At 42.6% G+C, this 13,119-nt stretch overlaps 1 protein-coding gene across 2 annotated transcripts in view; it reads left to right on the top strand.

Moving 5' to 3' along the window:
- The window catches only part of LOC143375999 (uncharacterized), a 103,473-nt gene that overhangs the window by 74,953 nt on the left and 15,401 nt on the right, over window positions 1-13,119 (top strand). The window contains exon 2 of one of the 2 annotated variants that reach the window (XM_076825777.1): window positions 10,541-11,447. In XM_076825777.1, coding sequence (XP_076681892.1) covers window positions 10,541-11,447 — 907 coding nt within the window. The remainder of the gene's footprint in view (window positions 1-10,540; window positions 11,448-13,119) is intronic. The other variant, XM_076825785.1, reaches the window with a different exon arrangement.

Raw genomic sequence — 13,119 nt, 5'->3', positions numbered from 1 at the left:
TTCGCAAAGCTGGACTGTAATCACGGTCATCAAACCGCACAGGGCTAACTTTCGACCCTGCTGACGTGCGAATAACCCCTTAACAATCACCTTAGATTAGCTAATGCCCGTCGAAATCGCGATCGCTTTCTTCCCTTCTCTTTCGCGAAACTACCTAGCCCAGCTTCCACGAATATTAGATATTGCCTGTCGCAACGTTTCAATCGCAAATCTCCTCCCCCGGGTTGCGGAATTAACGAGCGACGCCAGCAACGCTCGATGGCCGTTGGTTTGCAGCTAGAAGAGATTTCGATTACGATTAGATTTGAAAACGATACGCGAAAGAGAGATCGGCATTTCTAAAAGGTTCGACGCAGAGGAGCGTATCAATTTCGGAGCGAGAAGTCGCCCTGGCGACATTCCGAAGAAACGTAGGTACCGAGACATAAATCGCTGGCCGAATTTGCGTCTGAACTTAATCCTTGATTGTGCCACGCCTCCCCCGTTTCTTTCTTTACGCCTTCGTCTCGGAACTTTCTTCTACTTCTTCTTCTTCTTCTTCTCCTCCTTCTGCGTCTCCTTCTTCCTTTTCTTCGTGGAGTAGTTGGTTCGGGCCACAGGCGTCGCCCATCTCGCGCCATCATTTAAGTAAATTACCGGCTTGCCGCGCATGGGACGACACTGTTGTATAGTCACCATTATTTTCGTATAACTTTGCACTCCTCCTTTTCGTGTCCCGGTGACGCATGTCCTTCCCCAAACGCTCGCGAGACTCGTCGCGTTGCTCCTCCACGGGAAAGAACGGGCGCCAGATCGCAGATATCAAAAACGACGCGCAGCTCTCGGTGAATGTTTGCTTAAACTTTTAAACGGTCGGTAGTTGACCTTTTCTTGTTTAGTTTCGGCCGCAGCTTTATGGAGCTGGAACGACTGACTTTCTACTTAGATAGGGTAATTATGGGAGAGATGCCGCACTGGGAGGGACGAAGCAATTTTAATCGGGATAGATGCCGCACTTTTATGCGGGATTGATGGGGTTCCTCTTTAAATTACGCAAGGATATTTGAGGGAGAAGGTGGTCGCGAATTTCTTACGTTTTTCTTCGAAGGGAGAAATAGGAGTTAGGTAGCGTCTTGCGTAATATTTTTTTACCTAATTTTTAATATCAGTAGTCTAAGAACGATGTTTCATGGCACACGAGTTGGATAATTTTGTTTTAAATCGTGAAGAAATTATTATGCGAGGGAGGAAGGGGGAGGGAGTTGGAATATAAAATCTTACGAATTCTTATACTAATGGGAGGGGGTAAAAATCGCCAAAATACCCTTACGTAATTTAAGGATGGCCCGATACTGTACTGTATTGGAAGCTAAGTCGACTACATGATATTTTTAATGTGTAAAGTACAAAAAAAGTGTTTTAAAATGCATAATATCTCGAGGCAAATTATTTATTTTTTAATGACGAATCTGATAATCCAAACATATTTCTGGACTTTTGACCTTTCTTTCACTTTTTATTTTTATTTTATATTTAACGAATGTGAAAATTTAGAAAGGCAGAAATACTATTTGTGGGAACTAATTTATTTTGCAATTTTAATATATTTCATTTTACTTTGGTTTTACTATTTTTTCAAATAAAAACTTAAAATTAACAAGTTTAAATGGAAAGTTAAAAGTGTTTCAGAATGAGATAAACAAAAGGTTTCAAGACAAAAGTTACTCCTTTTAATTAGATCTATCATTTGGTGAAAAATTATTTTACAGTTCACTTGTTGTAACACAAAATAACCGGAAAACAACCAAATTTTCAGCGGTCAATTACACCCCCTTAGAGTAAAGTTGGGCAGCAAACAAAAATCGCATTTCAATCAGGAGGAACTTCCCTACATATCCACAAAGTTTCAGAATTTTTCGAATTTCCGGGATCGGGATGTTCCCATTGTTAGTTCTAATTCTCCAGGGGTGAGAAATATTGAAATTCTGATTTTCTCCAACGCGAGTAATATCAGAAGATGTGCAACTACTTTACCTAATAACATTTACCCTTGGCAAAAGTTACCACTGCAAAATTTAGGCACGTTGACAATTTTCCATAAGGTGCGGCAACCCTTCCATAATTACCGCACCTCCCTACATTAATAACGCAACACTGAACTGGAAAATATATTTAAATCAATCTTCTCCCGAAGATCAACGGATATTGCCGTTTCTCCGGTTACCGATAAAATTTTTCCTTTTCTGCTGTGTAAAATTGGTCCCCCGTGCTTTGATCAACCAGTACATCCCGTGACCACCCCCGCGAGTGAAACGAATCGGTCAAAAGGACGGCCGCGAAATAATTTCGGAGGCTCGTCCTCGGCTGGAAAGCTTCTCGCAAAAATGGCTGACGGTTGCTGGCTGACATTTCCCCGGGCGTTTATCGCGATAATACGGCTTTAGGTCAGAGGGTGTGGCCTCGCCAGATTGATTCGGCGAGCTCGCTTCTGCGCGCTACGCTTCGTTACCGCGAGCAGCATGGCTGCTTTCCTTGTCACGGCTTTTCATCCATCTTCCTTGTCCCATTTGGCCCGAGACCCGATAAATAGACCAAACGATAAAGCTGTCGCTATATCGCCGTTGAATTCATCCGATGATTCGCCCTCGATAATTATGATATATGACGACGCTGCACGCGGAGGAACATCGCCGCAGCCGTCGCTAACCGACAATTATTGTGGAACAACTTGCGGCTCTCCTTGCGCTTTTCCTCCGTGCTCGCTTCCTTCGGAGGTAGGGGAGACTGGGGTTAGTTGATACGTTCTTTAGTTTTCATTTTTTTAATTTTTGTTTGAAGTAATTCCTTAATAACAAATATGCCAAAATATACTTTGGTCCTTCCTCTTTAATATATAGTAAATGAAAACTTGAGAGAATACATGCAAAAGGAATGAAAAAATGTTATTTGGACGAAGGCAAAATGTATCAATGCGGGGCTAGTTGATACGATATTCTGTTTTCAATTTTTTTCATTTTTTATTTGAAGTAATTCCTTAATAACAAATATGCCAAAATATGCTTTGGTCCTTCCTCTTTAATATATAGTAAATGAAAACTTGATATTATTTTGCCTTTGTCATTTTTTTAGATTTCTCTATAGGTATTCTAAAATCTAAAGGGTTTCCCGTCGATAATAATAATAATAATAATAATACTTAATAATAATAATACCTAATAATAATAATAATTATAATAATAATAATACTTAATAATAATAATACCTAATAATAATAATAATAATAATAATAATAATAATAATAATAATACTTAATAATAATAATACCTAATCAATAATAATAATAATAATAATAATAATAAAACCAAGTAATAGTAATACCTAATAATAGCAGGTACTAATAAAGTTGGACAGTACTTCTTTACACAGCCGAATGCTTGCACGACGTCACTCAGATCGATTGCCCGCGTAGCTCGCGAAACAGCGACCGCGATTTCGGAATTTGCTTCTGAGCCTTGAATTCTCCCAGTTTTCCTGCATCCGAGCGACGCGGCGCAATTTCTACTTACTACTCACGAGGGAAGCTCCCGAACCCGAAAATTAAAACAAATCTAAAACTCTGTTAATATGTAGGGGATCTCCTCCTGATTACAACGCAATTTTCTTTTGCTGCCCAAATTCACTCGAAGCGGGTGAAATTAACCCCTGAAAATTCGGCTATTTTCCGATTTTCTGTTATAACTCGCGAACTGTAACAGACAGAGAAAAAGTTTCAAGGCAAAAGTTACTTCTTTTAATTAGATCCAGCATATTTAGTTAGTTATTTAGTTATGGTTAGGCTTCTAACAGTATTGTACTGCAGCCCCGCCATTTACTTCGCTTGTCTTCATGTATTATTTTCTTCTCTAGATGTGTCAAGTAATAAAGACAAATAATAATAATAATAATAATAATATGGTAAAAAAAAATTATTTTACAGTTCCCGAGTTATCGCACAAAATTGGAAAATAACCGAATTCTCAGGGGTCAATTACACCCCGTTAGAGTGAATTTGGGCGGTAAACAGAAATTGCGTCGCAATCAGGAGGAAATTCCCCACGCACTGACAAAAGTTCAGAATTCTTTGAATTTCCTTCAGGATGCTCCCTCGTTAGGGGTTGAAGCGGCACGATTTACCGCGAGGTTCGTGTAAACGAGAGCGCGGGTGCGCGCGTTCCTCTGCAGCTAGGTACGCACTTACTCATTGCGCGCGGCGGCCGCGATTGGCCGGGATAAAAAATGCCAGGCGGTGCAGACGAGCGGGAGGGAACGCAGACAGAAACGTTTCTCATGTTGCGGAGCAGTTAGGATGACGACGCACTATCTATCGACGGCGCGGCGTGGGTGTTCGTTCCCCTGCCTGACAGATTCGGAAACGCATTATTAACACCGACGAGCCTGGCTCTATGATTACGCGCATTAATAGCCGGATGGACGAACTTTGCTCGCGCTCCGCACTATTATTATTCGAGCGCGAATCGAGAGACACGCTCCAACGAAATCAAAGAGAGAAAGAAGAGCGGCGCGAGATGCCGGCGGGGGCGGAGGAGAGGAGACCGTGGACGATCGAGCTCCTCGCAATAGCTGTCTATATATTTTCCAGCCGGCCGCCTCGAGGACCGCGGAGCAGCCTTATTTTCGCACAGTAGAATTTGTCAGCAGGGTTAAGTTGCAGGGTTAGCAAACTGCCGCGGATCCACCGCGGCGAAATAATCGCTGCCGCCGCGAATAATCGCGTTGGTTTGGGGGGGCCTCTAAGGGCCTTAGGCAGTCGAAAAATCCATTTTTTATTGCACTTTCCGAACGTACTATCTTCTCTGAATCAAACGCCGCTTGGTTGGTATTAAAATTCGCAAAATTGTTGATTTGGCAGCTAAAAAGGTCAAACGGGAACTTACAGCGTCTACTTTGCCCAGAAACTTATAACGTGTTTTTCTCGAATCTTTCTTGCTCTTGGTTTTATCCTAAGGTGGATGTCCCAATTTCTGCTCATGTCCCCATTTCTGCTCATTTCGTAGCTTTCTTATTATTATAAGCGTTACCTACGTTTGTACTATACGTGCAACAAAGTAATCATAAATTATTTAAACATTTACACGAGTGTTTCTTTTCGAACTTGGGGTTAATCAAAGTGCAGCATAAGCAACGAAAAACTTTTAAAAATCAGAGACTCGTGATTTGAAGAATATAAAACCCGACGAAAATATCAACTTTGAAGGATGTTCCTGAAATAATTCGGTGATAAATGTTATCTCGAATTTTGTTAAAGATATGCGATCTTAGTAAGCGAGTTCCACCTCGTGGAGAAACGTGTTTTGTAGGATCAGTTAAAATTTCGACAACAAAAAAGTATCGATCTGCTCTCGAGTTACGAAGTTCACCGCCGCGGCGCGTTTACCTGCGTTGGACCGCCCGTTACTTTTCCCGCTGTGACTCTCGCAATTTTTCGATTTTCCCAATGAAATTTTTTTTAAAATACTTCTAAGACTCGTGGCTATAATAAACAATGGATTTCTTTTCGATTTTTTCACCCCGAAATACCCATGCACCCCCTTAATTGTGGTCCCAACCCACAATTTCGGGTGAACTGACATTTCAGCCTAAACCACCTCTTATACAGCAAAATTTTAATTCCATAATATCCCGAGCAATCTTCCATAAACACCCGCAAAATTGCAGCAGAAAAACGTGCGTTTGCACTGAACACTTTGTTGATTTGCGTCGCGCAATACTGGCCTATGCAGCACTGGTTACTATGTAGCATTTATATTTTTGAAAAAATCATAGCTATACTTAAAAATAGAAATTAAAGCAACGACTTTAGAGCGTGAATAATTTCATTGGCTGTAATCTCGAGACAAATGTTTTGGGCTTACGCGACTATTGCGCTGGTAGCCTTAACCCCGAAGTGATAGGAGAAACAGCCAGCTTGCAAGCCGAACAAGATCCCGAAACCTTCGTCCCGCTTGCCTTACAAATTCGGTGCACAGAGTTCTTAACTACCTGGAGGCCTCCGTTATGGCGCGGATCGAAAGAAACGGTATGGAACAGCTACGTCGCGTGAATCTTTAAGCGAGATCGTCGCCGCTCCAAGCGGTTATCGCGCCGTAAAGAATCCTTTTCGAATTACAAACTGACGCGTTCGTGGTACCGCCGCGACACACAGTCGATGAAACAGACACGGCAAATATCATCCGAACATTTCCCTTCTACAAACTCGTTAGGAATCATAATTCAGTTTCGATTAAACGAAACAGTGAATCGAGTCCCATAACCCAGTTCACCGAGTTCGCTACAAGTTACCGAAGGGCGACGGTGGAATTGGTAATCTCCCCATCCGTGCGAATTGATTGAAAAAGAATCACGTCGGAAATTTTCGAACGGTGCGAGAGCTCGCCGAACGTCCAGCGAGCTCATAGCGATTTATGAATTATTTACACAATGAATTATTCATCGCCGGAAGATTGGTGTACTCGCAACACTCGATCGTACCTGATATGCAATTTGAAAAGGAGTTTGCAGCGTGGCACGATATGCGCGCTTGCGCGCGAAACATTATATTTAAATGGCATGTCGTCCCGGCCAGGATAGATGCAGCGCGCGCCCGTCGTTCAAATAACCGACGACGATCGCGAGCCGCCTTCCGATCCTCCAGGTACGATAAGGAAATCGGGGAAAAATCGCAACGAACCACAGCCCCCTGCTATCGCCGCGAAAAAACTGTTCGGAGATTTCGCGCGGCCTGCGCTAATCGGGGACGAAAATTGCCATCCTCGCCTCCTCGAAATTGACGGAAGCAAATTGTATATCTACCAAGAGGAGACTAGCCAGTCAGGGAGACCAATGTTAGGTGCGATCGAATGAATATCTTCTCGCGTTTACCGGCCACTCGAAAATGGACGAATCCGCGCAGGTACGTGGCGGGTTTGGTCAGACCAACGCGAAACTTTTCCGCTACGGCTGCCCAAAAGGCACCGCGTATAAATAGTAAACTGCCGCAAATCCACCGCGGCGAAATATTCGCTGTCGTTGCGAGTAATCGCGTTGGTTTGGGGGCAGAGATTTGGGGGAAATTTTTGTTTAACGGGACTACCTACCTAGGCGCGCGAAAATTCATGCGAACTTTGGGAATTTTTTAAAATAAAACCATTGAACGTATTTACTTTCAGCTTTGTGAATAAAAATTTATGGGAAAATAGTGGTCTAATAGAGCGCCTTACAAAAATCATATGTGCATTGTTAGCGTAAAATCAGTCGGTGTAGAGATATAAAATAGAAAATTTAAAAATTTGTGTAATCTGTATGAGTGTGGCTATCGTCTGAACGAGATTAAATGATACATACTGTAAATTAAAAAATAAAATGGCAGCGAGTAAAACAGACATCGATTTCTGCAAAAAATTCGCTGGATTTTTAAGTCGCAAAAGTTTAATTTTGCAAAAACCGACTTACAAGGGAAGATCCCGAAGCCGGAATTTTGAAAAATTCTGAAACTTTGGGAATAGGTAGGGAATTTCCTACTGATTACAACGCAATTTTTATTTGCTGCCCAAATCCACTCGAAGGGGGTGAAATTAACCCCTGAAGATTCGGCAATTTTCCGATTTTGTGTTATAACTCGCGAACTGTAAGAGGTAGATAAAAAGTTTCAAGACAAAAGTTACTTCTTCTAATGAGATCTATCATTTGGTAAAAAAATATTTTACAGTTCACGAGTTATAACACAAAATTGGAGAATAACCGGATTTTCAGGGGTGAATTACACCCCCTTAGAGTGAATTTGGGCAGCAAAAAAAATTGCGTTGTAATCAGGAGGGATTTCCCTACATATTCCCAAAGTTTCAGAATTTTTCAAATTTCCGGGTCCGGGATGTTCCCTTGTTAGTTTTAGTAACCGCGAGAATCGAATATCTACTGAAGATATATATCAACTTTGAAGTAAATCGGGTGATTGGTTTTTGAAATATCGTGCTAACCAATTCGAAAAATAACGTTTTGAGAAAAACGCGTTTAAAGTTTTAGTTACGTTTTTTTTTAAAATGCATCCTTAAATTTGAGGGGTTCTCTTTAAAAAATTCCCAAATATCGCGCTCATTTTCAGACCGTCAAAGTACTGAGGCTCCGTAAATAAAATTTTGAATAACGAATAAAAGTTAAAAACTTATTCGTCATACGTTCGTTAACCCGAGTTAACTTTATTTGACACATCACGAATGACTTTTTTAAAACTTTTCTTCGTTATTCGAAACATTATTTAAATAAAAATTGTGTCCATCTCTGGTTTAGGGGAGCCTTCGCGCGTGTAGCAAACGTGGACAGGAACGCGTTCGTCCTGCTTCGTCCCCGTTATCGGTAACCTAATGAGACGTTTATGGCCGTGACGGGTGAAGAGCGACAGGGGAAGCTAAGTGGAAAGTAATCGATACCTGCCTAGCGGGGAAGGTTACGCGGAGAGTATTGTTGTTCGAGGCGGGTGAAAAGGGGTGCCTTAAGGGGGTAGGTTACCCTCAAGACCGCAAAATGACTGTTCCGGTATTCTTCAACATATTAAATTTTATGCACCTGTTAGGAATATAAGACGAACTTCCCTACTCTACATCGACCCTCATCGTACAATGTTGGGTAAATTCAATGCCATTAATCGTATCGCCACTCATGTTAATAAGTATTCCACTCGGGTGGATCTTTTTGACTGCTCGTTTAACTCGTTTAAACAATCTATCTTTAATATCGTTAACTGCTGATTAATGCTATTATTCTGCTATCTGGCGTCCTCTATACAATGTTACTCATGTTCCCTTCGTTGTGCTCACTTTATTTTTGTTATACTTCTCACTTATGTATCTAAGGGCTTCCGTTAATAAAATTATTATTATTATTATTATTATTATTAAATATCAGGCCCTTTTTCAAACGCATATTCTGAAGTAATAAATGAATATAGAGACAAATTTTGTTTTAATTTTTAATCGTCATTTCGTCGACTTTAATGCACAGAAAGAAAATATTAAATATATTTACTGGAAAAAAAGTTATAAATATAAATGTGAGAGCATATACGCGATGCACCGTCTCATGGTGAACACGATTCCGGACAGTTGAATTACGTAAAAGACAAAGTAGAGGCATTTTTATAATCTGCAAGACAGTCTCCAACTTGTGTTGGAAGCAAAATTTTGATAAACAAATTAATACAATTTTTATGCCGATGTATATGATTTTATCCTTTCTTTTGTAGGAAAAATATTTTTATCTTTTTTTTAAGAATTTATATTGAAAATGTGCTCCGGATACATTGCGAGAAATAGTTTCCTGCACCTCCCTGTAAATTTTCATTCAAATTCTTGGAGCGGTTTTCGAGATATTGTGTTCTCCGTTTTCGGAGAGCGTAGTTTCTGGAAAATCGCGTTTAAAGTTGGACATGCAGTGTTGCCGTTATCCGATCTCATGTGCAGGCTCGTACATTTTTGGCTGCAATTCCTTCAAATTTTGGAACTTCTGGGCCAGGTTGTGCTTAAAATACGTAAAAAAAAAGAGTTAGCTAGCGGAATATGCAAAAATCTTAAGAAACAATTTTCGAAAATTTTGAGGGTAACCTACCCCCTTAAAGCGATCGCTTCGGTCCGCAGGCTTTATTGGCGAATATCGTTGGAATAGCTTTCGGAGATATCGACGAAGGCGGCGGGGGTCCTGGAATCGAGGGAAGAGTCGAAAGGATGGTACACCCATATTCTTGGGTCGTTGATCGCCCGTGTTGAGGGAGAGGGAGCGTGAAAGGGGCGTTATGCTGGTTGTACCGCGGCGCATTAAAATATTTACGAAGGTTGCGCAGACTCGGGGCATTCGTCGAAATATCGAGTAGTAGTCGAGCGCGTGGAGAACGTCGCGAACGTCGAGAGCGTGGCATGGCACACGAGGGCGGTGCAGCGTTGCGCGTGTACAAATCATGCGAAGAATGACGCGGCATCGCCTCCCTTCCTCCCCGCGATCTTCGGGGCCAAACTCACCTCCCCGTCTCTCTTCGTCTGTGCGCAGCGTCTGGCTCCGTGTACTACATCGGCGTGTCTTCCGCCGCGCATGGTAGGATTGGGCCACGAGGGTGTAGAACCGTAGAAGACCTCATGCTGCACAACCCTCGACCCGTTCGTTGCATATTAACCGAGAACAACGCGCCGTGTGCCCTCTCCTGAATCAGCATACCGCAAGTCACTCGCTCCTTTACCTGTCCATCCTCATCGCCCGCCCGCTTGCTTAACCTACTCCGACTCGTCTTTTCGAGTATCATCGACGTTCTCCACCGAATCTGTCGTCCTCCTTTCTCCCCTACCCTGGTCCCAATTCGCTTGCCCCGCTTTCCGAGAAACGACGGGGTTTAGACGCTGGCGCGTCTAGCTAACATCGCCCGGAAACCTTGCGACTATGCCCCCAGTAGCTCCCTCCAATCCCTACCCCGTGATTTCACTTGGAAACTTGGAACCGGAGCGTATAGAGACGCGTTTTCTCGACCTCATCGTTTTGCTTTCAGCAGACATCGGACCTGGACACGCTACTGTGTAGACAGGACCTCGATCGGCTGCAGAAACTCGACGACGATGACCCGGAGAAGGATGCGAGGGAGTCCTCGGTGCACATGGAGGATTTCTTCGAGGTCGGCGGCCCGGTGTGCCGGCCGCAGGCGAGCTTCGTCTCGTCGAGGAGTCAGCCGGCCGGCAACGACGACGACGTGTTCCTCAGGCCACCCCTCTGGGAGGACATCACCTCCAGCATCCAAAAGCTGGACCCGGAGAACGCGGACATGCTGGGCTCGCAGTCGCACGTCAAGATGGAGACCGACGACGTGACGTCGCCGGTGCTGTCGCCGGTGGAAATAAAAACCGAGCCGCTACCGCCGCCGCCTACCCTGCACCTCCTCGAAGGGCCAATCTCCAATCCAGTGCAAACGTTCGCCAACGGCCACTCGAACCCCCCGAACGGCCTGCAAGTGGTTCACCATCGGACCGCGACCGCCGCCTTCAAGACCTTCCCCTCCAACAATAATAACAATAACAACACCGCTAACAACAACAGTAGTGCCGTCAATAACAATAATAATAATAACAATAGCAACAGTGCCGGGAATAACAACAGCGCCAGCAACGACTCAACGTCGAATCATCACGGAGCGGGGAATCAGGTCGGGGGCAGCGCGACGTCACCGCTTTACGGCTCGATGAGCAGGCTGATGTACATTTCCCCGTTGACCCCGCCGATTTCCGACCCCGGCTCGCCGATCGGCGCTCCGCCGAGGCGGACGCCGCCCCCGCCTTATCCCCAACCCTCCATTATGAATCCGCCCCACAGGATTCAGCCTCCATCATCCATCACCACCAAATTCAACAGGCGGAACAACCCCGAGCTCGAGAAACGAAGAGTCCACCACTGTGATTTCATAGGTGAGCATTAGCTGTAGGGAGCAGGTAATAGGTACCGGACCTTGGAGCTCTGCGAACACGAGCAAATGGCCGTCGTGTGCGTTGAGGCGAAAACAGACTGTTATCACGTCACGTGTAATCAAGTTGGGGAACTTAAACCGCGATACCGTGCTTAGAAATATACTATTGTCATGTCATATCATGCTACAGTATTGGGGAAGCTGGCGCGAAGCGCAGCGCAGAGGGCGCTTAAGGCACTTTTCCTGACCGGTGATTGGAAAATTACAATGGCAACAATAGGAGAAAATTACGAAATATTATAAACCGTTTGAAAAAATTTATGCTAAAGTTCACTTTTAATATCTTTTTCTTCTTTTACCAGTTTCGACGTCTAAAAGATGCAAAATTAGTTTTCACATCTATATAATTAATAATAGCTAATATGATAACAGTAATAATTATAGATACATGCACGTATTATAGAAATAGAAATTAGGAAGAAAAATAAGATAACTTAAATACACCTAAAACGCCGATGACAAGTGGTACATCGGTGGCAGTCAGCTTCCCCATTATTTAAAAAAGGATAAACTGGGCGATTGCGATGATCTTGAAATATATTGCCAGGGACATGATACTAAACAACTTTTTCCTATACATATTACCGTCACTCGGCCTTAGTTTCTGAGATATTCGCAAAGCAAACTGATTACGAGGCCACATAAGGTGGCGAGATTCGAAAATGTGTGAATTTACAAAAAATAAAAGCGCATTCTCGCACGTGAAGAGCTGACTTCAGTGTGATTCTAATACATTAAGGGTACCCTCCTGTCAAAACGCTTGAAAATTAAGCGCGATTTTCATGAATTAAAAAAAAAGAAACTGAACAACATACAGTATAAAAGTTTGTTGGACATTATTACTACATATTTGAAGAACAAACAAAAAAAATGATTGTTTGAATTTTTTCAATTTTTGCATTAGATATACAGCATCCACTGTACCGCTGTAGAAATTAGAGCTCTTGACGGGCGCCATCGGAACTCGTGACAGGATCGTCTGAAATAAAACCACTAAAAATATTCTAAAAATATATTTGTGAATGCTTATCGCCTTATCCGTCTTCATTGCAAACAAAGAATGTTTAACCCTTAACTGGTATACTGTTTTTGGCAAACGTGACTGGTATACTGGGGTCGTGGCAGACCCCAAATAAAAAAGGACACAGAAATTTGTAAAGTCGACACTAGAGCAACCACTATGAATACTTTCATCTTAGGTAATGTATAAAATAATAGAAGCGTAGAAAGTTAAACTATTATTATAAAATTAATTAGAAATTCAGTTTACCAACTTAGACAACTGAAAATTGTACATCGAACTTTGGGTGCTTAGGGTCACGAGCGACCCCAGGATACTAGTTAAGGGTTAACCACAATGTTGCAAAAAAAAACAGTTTTTCTATGCATAAATCTGTCTATAAAAAAAAATGGGTGATCCAAAATTACTTTCGGTGGATAAGGCGATAGCGAGTATAATTAGCTTTTTACAGTGGCGCCCGTCGGGAGCTCTAATTTCTGCAGTAGTACAATGAATGCTGTATATCTCAGGCAAAAATTGATAAAATTACCGTATCTTATTTAGTTCCTTTTTCTTAATTCATGAAAATCACGCACTTCTCAAGCGTTTTGAC

The sequence above is a fragment of the Andrena cerasifolii genome, chromosome 1 (assembly GCF_050908995.1).
Source record: "Andrena cerasifolii isolate SP2316 chromosome 1, iyAndCera1_principal, whole genome shotgun sequence".
In the NCBI taxonomy this organism is placed as follows: domain Eukaryota; kingdom Metazoa; phylum Arthropoda; class Insecta; order Hymenoptera; family Andrenidae; genus Andrena; species Andrena cerasifolii.
This window is presented reverse-complemented; position numbering and strand designations above follow the sequence as displayed.